We start from the raw sequence: 15,217 nt of genomic DNA, 5'->3' as shown, positions 1-15,217 counted from the left end.
AATTAGCTGACCCAACATGTCAGTAGTGTCAAAGTTGAGAAACCCTGTACCAGAGCATAGCGGATACAGAAGAGAGAATGATTAACCAAAGAAGCAAAGTCTTTGGTAAAGTGAGAACATTCATGCAGGAGGAAGACTTTTCTGGTTCTCTAACCTACTGACCCTGATTAGAGCATGAACCTGGAAGCAGCTTCAGGCATTACTTATTTGAAAAGTGTATTGAAATACAACATTCCAATTTCTCCCATCAACATGAACGACAATGTGCATGCCTTAAATCATTATTTACCCTGTGACTATTCTATATAGATAAACCATTTATCTTTTGGGATACCATCAAGGTTTAAAATGTGGGTACTTCTGTTTTTTTCTAAGTTCCATATATGTACGGCAATCACGTCCATTAAAAGGTTAATAGATATAAATGATCAGAGTGCATATACTAGTGTAATTTTATTTTGTAAAATCTCCTATGTACCATTTAGAAATGAGTTACAAATAATCTGTACTTTAACAGTTCACAGGGATACCATGTGAAAAGGAAGCCTACAAAAGCACCAGTTTAAGATGCCAAGTAACATTGCTAGAAAAGGATAAAATGAGTTAACAGTGATTATAAAAATGGGGCTGTAACTCTCTTTGGTTACAAAGTGCAATATATTTCAAAGCCACAATGAACTTGATCATATAAATTTCACTTTGTATCATAAGCATGAAAAGACTATTTACTGACATGTATTATGTGAAAGGTACTAAGAGGAGTTTAATCACAAATTCTACTCTCAAATAAGAGACAGTCACTCATTTAAACATTTTCTGAGCACCTACTATGTGCTGATAATAGGCACATGAGGATATAACAATGAACTAGATAGACATAATTTTTGCTTTTAAATTACTTAGGGACAAGCAGATAAATAGGCCGTTACAATGTAGAGGAAGCACAGATTAGTGAAGATGAACTCTAGAGCCAAACTGTCTAGGTTTGGATCCAGATCTGCCATTTTATAAGCTTTGTGATCTTGGTCAAATTGTTTATCTTTTCTGTATCTGATAATAATATTTAAAAGTATTTACCTTATGGGGCTGTTGAGAAAGTGACATCTGAGATAAGATCTAAGACTGACAATAAGTGTGAACTTTTTTCTTGGTGAAGGTAATGGTGGGGAGGGGTTGGGATGACAAAATAATGCTCTAAAAGGCAGAGGAATCTGACTATGTGAAGGCCCAAGGAAAGAACAAAACCTGGCTCACTAAGGAAATTAAAGCAATTCTACATGCAGAGTGTAACGGGGAGGTATTTGGCAGTAATAAGGTATGAGCCCAGAGAAGCAGCAGAGCCTAGATAACAAAAAGCCATATGATCCATGAAACGGAGTTTGAACTTTATTCTAGAGAGTTTTTGTTACTTAAACACACACACATACACATACACACACAAACCGACAGACTTTTTCTCATTCAAGAATTAATAAGTCCGTGCTGGGAAAACTGGACAGCTACATGTAAAAGAATGAAATTAGAACACTTCTTAACACCATACACAAAAATAAACTCAAAATGGATTAAAGACCTAATGCAAGGCCAGACACTATAAAACTCTTAGAGGAAAACATAGGCAGAACACTCTATGACATAAATCACAGCAAGATCCTTTTTGAATCACCTCCTACAGAAATGGAAATAAAAACAAAAATAAACAAATGGCACCTAATGAAACTTAAAAGCTTTTGCACAGCAAAGGAAACCATAAACAAGACAAAAAGACAACCCTCAGAATGGGAGAAAATATTTGCAAACGAAGCAATTGACAAAGGATTAATCTCCAAAATATACAAGTGGCTCATGCAGCTCAATATTAAAAGGAACGCCTGAGGGACTTCCCAAGGCGGTCCAGAGGTTAAGACTCCGCGCTCCCAATGCAGGGGGTCCAGGTTTGATCCCTGGTCAGGGAACTAGATCCCGCATGCCGCAACTAAAGATCCTGTGTGCCGCAACTAAAAATCCCACGTGCCACAAGGAAGACTCGGTGCAGCCAAATAAATAAATATTTTTAAAAAAATAAAAAATAAAATAATCTCTGCTTAAAAAAAAAAAAAAGGAATGCCTGAGCGTCTATCCTCAGAACACTATATTGTGTTTTCACATAGATTATCTTAATTAATCAAAGAACCCTAAAGAGAGTGATACTGTTCATTTTACAGATGTGGAAACTAAGGTACCAAGGGAACAAACAACTAGACGTCAAAACAAGAAGGCTGTTCTTCATAGACAAATTTGTCTTTTCATACTCAGTCCAACAGATGATTTTACAATTTCTAATGTGTACTGTATTCCTCCTTACCTTGTTTTAAAAATAACTACAAATTACTATGTCAAAGTTTTATTTGACTGAAGCCAACAAATGGTGAGGTACACCAAGTTGGGAATTTTAACTCTCCTTCCCTATCCTTCCTCCCTTGTCAGACTTTACCGTTGAAGCATGTGACAGAACTATGACTTCATAATTAAGGCTATAATGAGATTTCTCTGTCATAAGCTATTACTAACATTCACTACAAACTCATCTAGTTCTGCCTCAAAGCTTTTTTCCTAACCAGAAAATTCTCATGTCTAGTCTCAAGCAAGCAAGAAATATTTTGGCAAAGTCTGAAGGCAAGCATAATTAAGTCATATGAAGCATGTTATGGAATTTTTCTCTAAAGAACAACTCACAAGTAAATTCCAGATAAAACAAATTAAATAAGTATAATTTCAGAATACAGGGAAAAAAAGACACTATACTTGAAATTCTTCTGGCATTCAGTCTCCCCCTAAAGAAGGAAGGAAACTGCACGCTAACAACACAATTCATTACTGCTCCTTCCATGATTCCTGTTTTAAGGAGGTAAGAGTGTTCATAAAATTTAAGGAATTGTAGCTAGAAGAGACTGTCAAACTTTTTATCTAAGTGGATATTTTTAGAAAACAATTAAGGGCAAGCAAAGAACACTTTGCATGCCTGGCCTAATTGATTTTTCCATCTCACTTTAGTTTTAAACTCAATAACATACCTCATATTTATTAAAACATTGTTTACAAAGCACTTACTCATGTTATTATTTCATCCTAACAACTCACTGAGTATCTATAGTTTACCAGACACTGTGCTACATCCTACAGGCTTTGGCTCAAAATACAAAGAGTTACGTGGAGGAGTCAGACACACGAGTAACTGATGATAAATATAGTAAATAAGGACTAGAAGAAAGGTCCAAAGTACTAAGGGAGTGAGTGTATGATTACTAGTAAAACTAACTTTTGAACTGGGTCTTGAAGAATAAAGACGACTGTAAGAATCAGATTTCTGATGGCAAATAACCCCAAAGAATTGGCTTAAACAATAGGAATATATTCACGAAGAGAAATCCCGCGGTAGGGAAAGCCCCAGGCCCAGCACAATACATGTATAAAATAATGTTGCCATGCACCTACGTTCGTTCTACCTCTCTGTTCCGCCATCCTCAGGGCATGTTTCATCATCCCCTGTGGTCACAAGACAGCTGCCAGTGGCGATTGGGGCCACATGTTCTCTTGCTCACAAACAATAGGGGAAAAAATCCTCTCCCCCAGAAATAGAATGTCTCTTTCCTTTCAATCTAACTGGGACAAATATTAATTTACAGGGAAAGGCCTTGAGCTGATTGGCTTGGAGTAATCAAAATCTACTGCTGAAATGGGTGATGAGTCATCTTCTCAGAGTCTCCTGGATGGCAAAGAACAGGAGAACTCCAAGCACTGGGATAAACACATGAAAAGCAGAAGTAGTAGGAACAAGAAACAGCTTAGTATGACTAGCGTAATGGGAAATCTAACATTAGACACAGTCTACAAACTGTTGTGAGTTTGGACTTTACCCAATAGACAATGGGAAGTCAACACAAGTTTTTTAGGTAGGGAAGTAACATCCTCCAATTGCATTTTTTAAAAAGTGTGGTAGCAATATAGAGAACAGCCGGAGAAGGAGAGGAAAAGTGGGAGAACAAATGGCAGAGACTCCACTGGTAGGCTGTTCAATAAATAGTCCAGACTAGTAAGTAAGTGGTAACAGGGAGGGAAAGAATGGAATAAAAAAATACAAGGTGGCAAAGCTGCTACGTAAAACACTGTGTGTGTGTGTTTTCCCTCTTACAGATGAGGAAAAATTAAGCCTCAGACAGGTAAAATGGATTGCTTAAGATTGCAAAGCTATAAATAGTAATCAGAATCTGAATGGAGGTCTGACTCCCAGTCCAGTGTTCTAATACATCACAACTATGTCTAAAAACTCCAACAATGCTCAAAAAAGCAGATTTTTTTTGAATCTTGTGATTTAAAGGATGTTCTGTGTATTGTATTAAAGTGATTTCTGTTTATTCCAACTTTAACATAATGTTCATTATATGGATTTAATGTCAATTTATAAAACTAAGTACATTATATGTTTTTGAAGTTTCTACATTATTTGAGATAGTAAGGATGCTGTGAAAGACTCAACTTGCAATGTCAAATTTAGACTGCCTGGTCTTCCCTGGTGGCGCAGTGGTTGGGAGTCCGCCTGCCGATGCGGGGGACACGGGTTCGTGCCCCGGTCGGGGAGGATCCCACATGCCACGGAGCAGCTGGGCCCGTGAGACATGGCTGCTGAGCCTGCACGTCCGGAGCCTGTGCTCCGCAATGGGAGAGGCCACAACAGTGAGAGGCCCGCGTACCACAAAAAAAAAAAAAAAAAAAAAAATTAGACTACCAAAATTTTTAAAATTAAAAGAACTGAAGCTTGCATTAAAAAATTTTGAACTTGTTTTGTAAATAAACTAGGTACTGAATGTTTGAATTTCAATATAAATCTGAAGTTAGTAGCTACATGAAAAGTTTCCTTTAAACTATGCTTCCCTTTGAAATTTTGGATTCTGATAACCAACTTCCATTATCATCAACTTAAAAAGAAAAATGTCTCATCTTAAAAAAGATAATTGTTTTACAAAAGTCACTTGCCTGTTTCTTTTTAGAGTGGAGAAGTCTGATTTTGTTTTATTACCACTGTACCAAGACTGGGTTAAGAGGGAAGGTGGTTTACAACAGAATAAACACTTTCTATAAAAATTATAAACAATATATTTTTTAGCTTATTGGGTTAAATCTTAGTCTTCTGCTTTTAAATTCAATTAATAACTTTAGTGAGCACCTATGGGCCTGGCACTATGCAGCTGCTGGGAATACAGCTGGCAGCAAAATAGTACTATAGTTACTCAGGCATATTTTGTATGATTATTTGATTAGTGTCAGTCTTCCCCACTGAATAACTATAGCAGTATTTTTTTCAGCCAGAACATAACTGCAAATGTACAAAGATCATGCTTCAAAAAAACAACCTGACAATAACATTCCACCAATGACACAAGAATTTTCTTTCACCAAGTAGAAACTCTGCACCCATAACTGAATTTTTTTCTTAAAACATACCTGCTAAAACACTCAACAAACCAGGAATATAAGGAAACTAGCTCAACATAATAAAGGTTATGTATGGAAAATCCACAGCTAACATCATACTTAATGGTCAAAGACTGAAAGCTTTCCCTCTAAGATGAGGAACAAGACAAGGATGTGCATTTTCACCATTTCTAGTCAATACAGTACTGGAAGTCCTAGCCAGAGCAATTAGGCAAGAAAAAGAAAGAAAAGTCATTCAAACTGGAAAAGAAGACATAAAATTATCTTTGCTAGAAAACAACCTTACCTTATATGTAGAAAACTCTAAAGATTACACACACACACACACACACACACACACACACCATTAAAATAAGTGAGTTCAGTAAAGTTGCAGGATACAAAACACACAAAAATGAGTTGTGTTTATACACTAACAATGAACAATCCGCAAAGGAAATTAAGAAATCAATCACGTTTACAATAGTACCAAAAAGAATAAAATATTCAGGAGTAAACTTAACCAAGGAGATGAAAGATTTTTACACTGAAAACTACAAAATGTTGTGGGAAGAAATTAAACACAAATAAATGGAAAGACATCTGGTGTTTACGGACTGGAAGACCGGAAGAGATGTCAACACTACTCCAAACAATCTACAGATTCAATGCAATCCCTATCAAAAAAATCACAATGACATATTTTGCAGAAATAGAAAAATCTATCTAAAATTCATATGGAATCTCAAGGGACCCCAAACAGCCAAAACAATTTGGAAAAAGAACAATGTTGGAGGCCTCACACTTCTGATTTCAAAACTACTATAAAGCGAGAGTAATCAAAACAGTACGGTGACAGCACAAAGACAGACTTACAGACCAATAGATTTCAGAAATAAACCCTCGAATGTACGGTCAAGTGATTTTCAACAAAGATGGGCAGACCATTCAATGGAAAAAAGATAGTCTTTTCAACAAATGGCATTGGAAAAACTGGATATCCACATGCAAAGACCTAAACATAAGAGTTTTTTTGAGGGGAAAACTCTTAGAAGATTTTTAAAGGGGAAAAGCTTCATGACACTGGATTTGGCAATAATTTCTCAGATGTAACACCAAAAGTATAAGCAACAAGAGAAAAACTAGATCAGTTGGACTTCATTAAAATTAAAAACTTACCAAAAAAAACCTTTTGTGCATCAAAGTACACTCGACAGAGTGAAAAGGCAATGCATGGAATGACAAAAATATTTGCAAATCATCTATCTGATAAGGGATTGGTATCCAGAACACATAAAGAGCACCTACAACTCAACAACAACAAAGAAAACCAACTAAATTAAAAAATAGGCAAAAAACTTAAAATAGATTATTTCTCCAAAGAAGACTTACAAAAGGCTGATAAGCTTTAGAGATGCTAATCTTTAAAGAAATGCAAGTGAAAACCACAATGAGATATCACTTCACGCCCATTAGGATGGCTGTTATCAAAATAATAAAAACAACAAGTGTTGGTGAGGATGTGGAGAAACTGGAACCCTGACGCATGCTTGTGGGAATGTAAAATTTTCTGACTATATACTCAAATGAAATGAAAGCAGGGACTCAAACAGATATGAGCACACCTATGTTCATGGCAACATTATTCCAAAAGCCAAAAAGTGGAAGCATATGAAGTATCAACTGACAGATAAATGGATGAACAAAATGCAGTATATACATACAATGGACTATTATTCAGCCTTAAAAATGAAGGAAATTCTGACAAATGCTACAACATGGATGAACATTATGCTAAGTGAAATAAGCCAGTCACAAGAGGACAAACATTGTATGATTCTACTTACATGAAATACCTAGAGTAATCAAATTCGTAGAGACAGAAAGCAGCAGAGTGGTTGTCAGGGGCTAAGAGTAAAGGGAGGTGGGGCCTTAGTGTTTACAGGGTAGAGTTTCAGCTGCAGCAGAAGAATGGAGTTCTAGAGCTAGAAGGTGATAATGGCTGCACAACAACGTGAAGTACACTTAATGCCACAGAACTGTACACTTAAAACTGGTTAAAATGGCAAATTTTATGTTATGTATATTTTACCACAATAAAAACGGCAACAACAAAAAGATACCTGCTATGCATCTTTCCTAGTGACTCTATCTTAGTGTAGGATCTCATCTCTTCATACCCAGGTAACTGCAATAGCTACTACTGTCCCTGGTTCATTCCACTCTCTCCTCATTCTAACTCAACCCACAGATCACTGACAGGTGCATCTTGGCAGTTTTAACATATTAATGTGTGGCCTCCAAACTTTCAAAGTCTCCCCATGTCTTGCACAAGAGGATAAAAATCCAAATCTCAATCCAGTACTCAAACCCTTCTACAAACATATCCTTTCAACTGTCTAATGTCTTCCCAAGGAAATTCAGTTGTCAGCTCATCCTAGTTTCCCTCTCTATTCCCCTCCCCCAAAGCTAATCTCCACATTACACTCTTGCTTTTCCCTCACAAAGTAACTGCTCCAATCTCTCTGTAAATCTAAACCCTCACAGAAGCTAGCTCAAGTCCCAAGTGTTCCAGGAAGTTATTTAGACTCCTGAGGCCTCACTCATCTCCCTCTAACCAGAACGTGTACAGCATACTTTGTATTGATAGATTGTTTTCTAGGCTCAGAGGGGTACATCTTATCTTTTCTGAGGGCAAAGTCTACATATTTCACTTGTTTCTTTCTCCAGTAGCACCTAGTATTGCAAAATACAAAGCAGATCTTCAATAATCACCTGTGTAACTGAACACAAGGTACAACTCTGGTGTGTGAGTTTCAATGACTAGAATATGAAATCAGAAGCATTTGACATGACTACTTCTGAAGGTTAGCCTGTGACACACAACACAGAAAGCTGCTGTGACTCAAGTGGCTATGTGGAAACCAGGTGGTACAACCTGGCAAACACAACACAGGTGTTTTAAATCCTAAAATTAGAGCCTGATACAAAGAACCTGTTTAAATGCTGGTAAGGAGGAACAAAACAATATAGTAGTTAGGTTTTGTGGGACAGAATACTGGTTTTACTGAATGCATGCATAAATAAGCAATGCTATAACTGGACAGAAATATAGTCAGTCACAGACCTATGAAAACTCTAAATGAAATGTCAGTTGGTTTTTTATTAAATTCAGGTCAGGGAAAAGAATCTTCATGAGTTACTTGTGGTAACTGACAGTAACTGTCAAGAATCAGGGTGAGGCGCTCTCTCTGATTTCTCCTTTCAACTACACTGTACAAAGACCCAGGGATGAGGATGGTGGTGAAGAATGCAATCAATGAAAAATACGAGGCTCAGGAGTGTACTGAAAGGAGCTCTCTAAGTAAGGCGGAGAGAGGCCTAGATCCTAGTTTTGGTCCTATCCCTCGCCAGCTGCAGAACCCACAGCGAGTCACTCATCTCCCTGGGCCTAGTTTCCCAGTTCTAAAACAAGTCACATCATATCGTTAAAGGTTTTTCTGACTTCAAAATTCCAGGACAAGTTTAATCACAGCTGCCATTAACATGTATGATTCTTGCAATTTCAAATCTTTCTTTCACATTTCCGGGAGAAAGTAATTGATTTCAGCAATCTAAAAGAAATGGATGCTATTCAGAGACAAAAGATTCTGCTACTTGAAAAAACGAAGTAATTCTGTAAAAATGCCTATTTCCTCATTACAGTAAGATGTTTTAGCAGAGGAAACAGTTCTCTGGTAAAATCAAGACTGCTTCTGCGAATTAGGCCTAATCCAGAGTACTTATTATCTGTGCTGGTATGTGAAGAGGTGCTATTGTAGTTCAAAGCAGAAACAACACTCAGGGCTTCCTCCCCCCAAACGGTGAGAAAGTTCTCATCTTCGGGGTAAGGCTAATAAACAGCTGTGCAAATGATGAGACACTGAAAAATGCATGCTTTTAGCCTTTCAAGCACTCGAAGCACAGGATTCTTTACCAAAGACTCCGTATTGTCTCTCTCCCAACCTGTCAAAGCGCAATTCCAGTTTGATCCCGAAACAGTAACTTACCCGGACAATCTAACTTCTCCCCCGGGGAGCAGCCGTACACAGGCCTGCATTCCTCGACCCCTGATTCCGGACGGCAGCTCTCACGCCCACCCCGGGGCGGTCGCAGCCCCGCAGCCGGGTAAACACGCGCCCGAGTCTCGGGAGCGGTTTCCCGGCGTCCTGGGAGCGACGAGTCCCGCCCCTCGTAGCCCCGAGACTGGAGCCGGCCGAGCCGCCGCCGCGGCCACCTCGGGCCGCTCTCCCCGCCCCAAGCGCCACACCTCGCGCCTCTGCCCCCGGGACGGCTGCGCACTGCCCAGCCCGCCCCGCTGAGCGCACCGGCACCGGTCAGCCTGCCACCGCCGCCTCAGCCCCAGACGGACCAGTGACCCTTCCCCGGCTCCGCGCCCCCAGCGGCGGCCGGGCCCCAGCCCTGCGCCCCCACAGCCCCCGCACAGCCCCTTCCTCGTCGGGACGCCCAGCACCGCGCCGGTAACAGCCTCGGCTCACAGCCTCAGAGACATCGAGGGACACTCACCCCGGAGGCTCCTCCCGCCGCTGCTGCTGCTGCCGCCGCTGGGACCGCGGCCGTCGCCCCCGCCGCCGCCGCCTGCACCGCCGTCCGCACCGGCGCCAGCGCCCCCGGCCATCCTCCTCCTGCCGTCGCCGCCGCCACCTCCCGTCTCAGCTCCTGTCAGTGGCTCAGGCTCCGGGGCTTCTCCAGGTTTCTCTCGCCGCCATTTTGACGCCTGGAGCGAGCAGGAGGGGCTTGGCTCGGCGCAGGCCTGGGGCGCCTGCGCGGCGCTGCGGAGCCGGCCCGAGCCCCCGCCAGTCCCAGCCGCCGCCGCCGCGCCCGGGGTCACGTGGGCCGGCGGCGGCGCGCGCGCCCTGGCTGGCCGGGGAGGCGCGTTCACGGGACCTGGGATCGGTTGGAGCCGAGTGCGCGCGCATTATTCCCGCCCTCCGCTCGGAGTCTGAAGCTCGTTGCAGCATCTTGCTTATTCCGGGGAATTGTGGCAAATCGTTAAATCTGTTAGAGTGGAATTATAATAACTACGCTACCGCAGACCGGTTCTACCAATTCATGTTTCCATTCGGCGGCCGGCATCATGATCTATCGCTCACGACACATCTTTCGTAAAGCGAAGACTGCGCTTCCACGGAGAAGTCCTTTTTGACAGTCTTGGAGTTTTTCTTGGCAGTTTATCTTAAGCCCTGTCTCTATGGTACTTTTACAGACACCACCTTGCTAGTTGTATAGTGGATTTGTTTTTTTTTTTCATCAGGCACCGAAAAGTTTTCCTCAGCAAGATACCCCCATAAACGTGGGATAAGGATTGATGAAAACACAGTCGCCGCGTGGGAGAGCCAAATCGCTCTCCCTAGATGCCCCTTGTCTGGGAGTTTGCAGTAAGTTCAGCGATGCACTAACAAAAACACTTATGTTTATAGAGCACCTTACAGTTCGCAAAACACTGGTAAATGCATGGCTTTCTTTGAACACCAAAACCGCCCTTTGAGGTAGTCAGGACGGGTATTATTATCAACCTTTTACAGCTAAGGAAATAGGCTCAAAAATACTAAGTCGTTTGCCCCGGGGCGCACATGCAGCATTAGTAAGTAGGCAAGACAAGACTAGAACCCAGACATTCTGACCCTGGTCATCAGACACATTCTCTCTCACAGTTCTATGACAGGCCCTAGCAATACATCCTGTATTTGTCCTCTGGGAATTTATTTTAAACTCCCTTTAAAATATTTTCATTTTCAGTCTCTCCCCACCCTTTGAGAAACAAGTTTTCCAAGTCATGCCACCAAGTCTTTTTGTTGCTCTCAAACCATCTCTAAGCTTAAAAGAATAAGAGCAATTTCCAATTTTGTGATGTGTTTTTAACCATCTCTTTGTCCTTTATTATTTTATACGTTTTGCATTTGGTTGGAATATTTAAGTTTTTTTTTTAACATCCTTCAATGGAAGTATTTTATCTCTTTAAATATGATTGTTACTTTTCTCTGGACTTTCTTCAGATTTGATGTATCTTTCTTGTGCTCATTCATCACCTCCTTACTTCCTTGGAAAGACTATTTCTTTCCAATTTGTGTTATTTCATTTTTCGCCCTTTCACCCCACGCATCTCTCCCCAACCCCAAGCCTCGAAGGTTTGGAGATTGTAGCAGAGATTGTAGTATTCCCTTGTCCAAAAAAAAAGGACCCTTCTAGCTGGTAAGGGTCTCTTCAGCTGAGCACATGTGTGGACAGGAGACAAGAAGTGCATGGAAAAGTGAAAAAATGCAAGGGAAATAGGCCCATCTAGTTGGAACAAAGGTTTGGCTCTGTGTGCCCACCTCCAATTCCCCTATACTGTTATACTTCCCCCTAAATGCACAGTTGAATCTTATCTAAATTCAAGGCACGTACCATTATTTCTATTATTTGGCCTTTGTCTTCAGCTAAATACTGCATTAACTGAAAGAGCTGTTATATGCAAAGTAAAAATTCCGTTATCCAAACCACCTCTTGATAATTTATTAAACATGAAATAAGATCGGTCTCCACTATTTACACTTTCTCATTTATTCCTAACTTTCACTGCTTGATTTTGATTCTGTTTCCTAGAGACAATATAACAAACAAAATTAAAACAATACTAACAATATCATTCTAAAATCCGAGGGTAACCCCATTTTTCTAAAAGCTTTTGATGTGTAAATCTATCAAAGACTTTTTGAAAAGCCAAATAAGGTCTGCTGGTTTCACCTTGTCCTTTTGTCTATCTGAACACTAGGAGAACTCTAGTATGCTAGTTCGGTTAAGATTTACCTTTACAGAAATCATGCGTAAGTGTTCCATGATTTTTTTCCACCCTTTAAGTCATATACCTTGTGTTTTCTTATCATACCGCTTAGGTGTACTTACTAGATACTGAATTAACTTGGTTTACACATCATATGTCAGAGTTTAGATTTGTCTATTTCAGTTCAGTCCTACACACATTTTTTTTTTTTTTTATGCGTTACGCGGGCCTCTCACTGTTGTGGCCTCTCCCATTGCGGAGGACAGGCTCCGGACGCGCAGGCTCAGCGGCCATGGCTCACGGGCCCAGCCGCTCCGCGGCATGTGGGATCCTCCCAGACCGGGGCACGAACCCGTGTCCCCTGCATCGGCAGGCGGACTCTCAACCACTGCGCCACCAGGGAAGCCCCACACATTTTTTTTTAAAGCATCCAATACCATGTGCCAAGCACAATGCTAGATGCTCAGGGTAAAAAATAAATGATTCTTTGCCCTCGAGGAGCTTAGACTCCAATAGGAAGACAGACTAAAAAATAATTTTTTTTAAAAAGTGCTAAGACAGTATTCAGGAGCAGTGAAGAGTATGGGTTCTAGAGTCAGACAGATCTGGGTGGGCATGTGACACAAGCCAGCCAGTGAGACTCTATTCTGGAAATTTCTGGCAGGCTCTCCTAGGAGATGTTTCTTCTTAATCTATATCTCTGGAATTATGACCTTAAAGGACAATGTGAATTGTCTTCCTTAGCTATAAGGAGAAAGACATGAGTAATAGGAGAGAATGGGGACCACAAGCAGAAAGAAACAGAAATTGAGAAAAATGGAAGCCCTGACATCATTTGAACTCCTGGGCATAGCTGTGCCCTAAACCAATCCAACCTTGGTCTTTTAGTTTTTATGAGCCATTAAGTTGCCTAACTCCCCTTTTTTCATCTTAAACTAGCTGGAGGTGGATAAAAGCAGTACATTTCTGTCACTTGCAATCAAGTGTTCTGTTCTTCCACTCCCTGCTCCCTCCATCAGTGAATGTCACCCCATTTTCTGTTACTCCAATCTGATCCTTCATTTTTCTACCATATGTAACTATCCACCAAAGCCTCTCCCTAGGCTCATCTTTCTGGAAATACAATATAGAAGCTGAGTTTTTGAAATCATGAAGAAAAGGAAAATTCTATTTCCTCCATATCAGCATTCTAAGAGAAGTATTACCATACTTACTTTGTCTAAAGCTCTGCAGCTAGTAAAGGATAGTGCTGAGGTCTGACCTTTGATCTATTGGCTCCAACTGACAATCTCTCTTCACTCCAGCATAACAGAAATCCATTGAAGAATATCTGGGTGTGCCTCAGGAGAGGAAGAAGAATGTCGGATTTAAAAATGAAAAAGAGATGTAAGAAAACTAAAACTTTTCATCGCTTATAATTTTATTTTGAAGAAAGACTCTATTAAAAAAATAATGTACAAATTTAAAAAGAGTGAACTTGGAACACCAAGATTATCTTTTGAACTGCAGAAGGGCAATTGTTTCTCAGGATTCTTTGTAATAATGGATGGCAGCTTTTGTTGGATCTTATATTAGCATTGTGCTTTCAATTCAAAAGTGTGTTACTGATGTTACCAGTTGCATAACTCACTGTTTTTCCCACCTTGCAGCTCTCTGCTCTTGCCGCTTTCTTATCTTGAGTTTCTCTTTGAGGTCATGCAATTGTAAAGATAGACACAAACAGACCCAGAGAGAGGCACTGCATTCCTCGAAGACCTTCGGTCCTGGAATAGCAATTAAAAATTTTTTCTAGAGAGGAGAGAATTGAACATGTTTGAGCCTGAGGTACTTCAGTCTTAGTACATTATATAATTTTCTAGAACCCTAACACCAGTTCATTTAGAGCATGAACATTTATAAAAATCTCATTAAAAAGAAGTGTGTTGGGCTTCCCTGGTGGCGCAGTGGTTGAGAGTCCGCCTGCCGATGCAAGGGACATGGGTTCGTGCCCCGGTCCGGGAAGATCCCACATGCCGTGGAGCGGCTAGGCCTGTGAGCCATGGCCCCTGAGCCTGTGCGTCCGGAGCCTGTGCTCCGCAACGGGAGAGGCCACAACAGTGAGAGGCGCGCGTACCGCAAAAAAAAAAAAAAGAAGTGGGCGAGTGTGCCTTTCTTTTTCATTGTATACACAGAGCTCAAAAACCTGATCTCTAGGCTATAGCTCTAATCAAGCCCTTTTATATAACTATAGCAGGAAGGTTCCACATTGTAGGTCACTGAGAATATATTGAATCCGGGGCTCACTAAGCCCTTTATTGAAAATTGGAGAGGTTTAAGTCAACAGTGCTAGTCTCTTGTGACTTGGAGATATCAAAGGAGGAAATTTGTTTGTACCTGTAATTTGAGAAGCTAAAAGTGCCACCTCCTGAGGTAGGGGTGGGCCGGCAGGGAGCTTAATTGTGTTGTGGCTGAATTTGGAGTCAGATTTACTGACACTGTCAAAAGTAATTTAAGGTTTTTTTCACAGAGAAAGACCTAAGATGCTTGATTCTCACATCAGCTGCACCCCAGTCTAAACTTTTCATGATTCGGATTAGTTCAGCCAGGCTTGTCTCTTACAGAGCTCTTTCTTAGCTTACTTCAGCATTTTTGTTGACTTTTTTATTAAAAAGTGGGGGAAAACCTGAGGGAAAAAAAGACTTGACTAACAGAGCATTTGTTAAGACTCTTTGGGTTGCAAGTGATAGAAATCCAGCTCCGATTAGTTTAAGCCCAAAGCAGGATTTATCATAGAGAAAATAAAGAGTGACCCAGAACTCAAGGACAGGAGAGTATCAGAGTTTCAGGAACAGTGAGAACCAGGGATTTGAACTTGGTCAGGATGTGCCTTCTGTTGCTTACCTCTGCTGCTTTCAACAGCTTGGCTTCGTTATTAACTCACCGTGGAAGGGCTTTCTCCATGGG

General features: G+C 40.9%; 1 protein-coding gene across 1 annotated transcript; it reads left to right on the top strand.

Moving 5' to 3' along the window:
- Window positions 1–8,748: 8,748 nt before the first annotated feature.
- On the top strand, window positions 8,749–10,457 carry LOC136118328 (uncharacterized). Its single transcript, XM_065871637.1, has 3 exons — window positions 8,749–8,794; window positions 9,607–9,788; window positions 9,894–10,457. The coding sequence occupies exons 1-3, from the start codon at window positions 8,749–8,751 to the stop codon at window positions 10,455–10,457; spliced, it is 792 nt and encodes a 263-aa protein (XP_065727709.1).
- The last annotated feature ends 4,760 nt before the right edge of the window (window positions 10,458–15,217 follow it).

This window comes from Phocoena phocoena, chromosome 2 (genome assembly GCF_963924675.1).
Source record: "Phocoena phocoena chromosome 2, mPhoPho1.1, whole genome shotgun sequence".
In the NCBI taxonomy this organism is placed as follows: Eukaryota; Metazoa; Chordata; class Mammalia; order Artiodactyla; family Phocoenidae; genus Phocoena; species Phocoena phocoena.
Note: the sequence above shows the minus strand (reverse complement) of the source record. Positions and strands in the feature narration are given on the sequence as shown.

Bases quoted from the DNA above. Each gene is read 5' to 3' on its own strand.
- LOC136118328 (XM_065871637.1), top strand. From the start codon at position 8,749: ATGGTGGTGAAGAATGCAATCAATGAAAAATACGAGGCTCAGGAGT. The intron at 8,795-9,606 runs GTACTGAAAGGA...GGGCGGTCGCAG, and splicing joins AAAATACGAGGCTCAGGAGT to CCCCGCAGCCGGGTAAACAC. The intron at 9,789-9,893 runs GCACTGCCCAGC...CCGCGCCCCCAG, and splicing joins TCTGCCCCCGGGACGGCTGC to CGGCGGCCGGGCCCCAGCCC.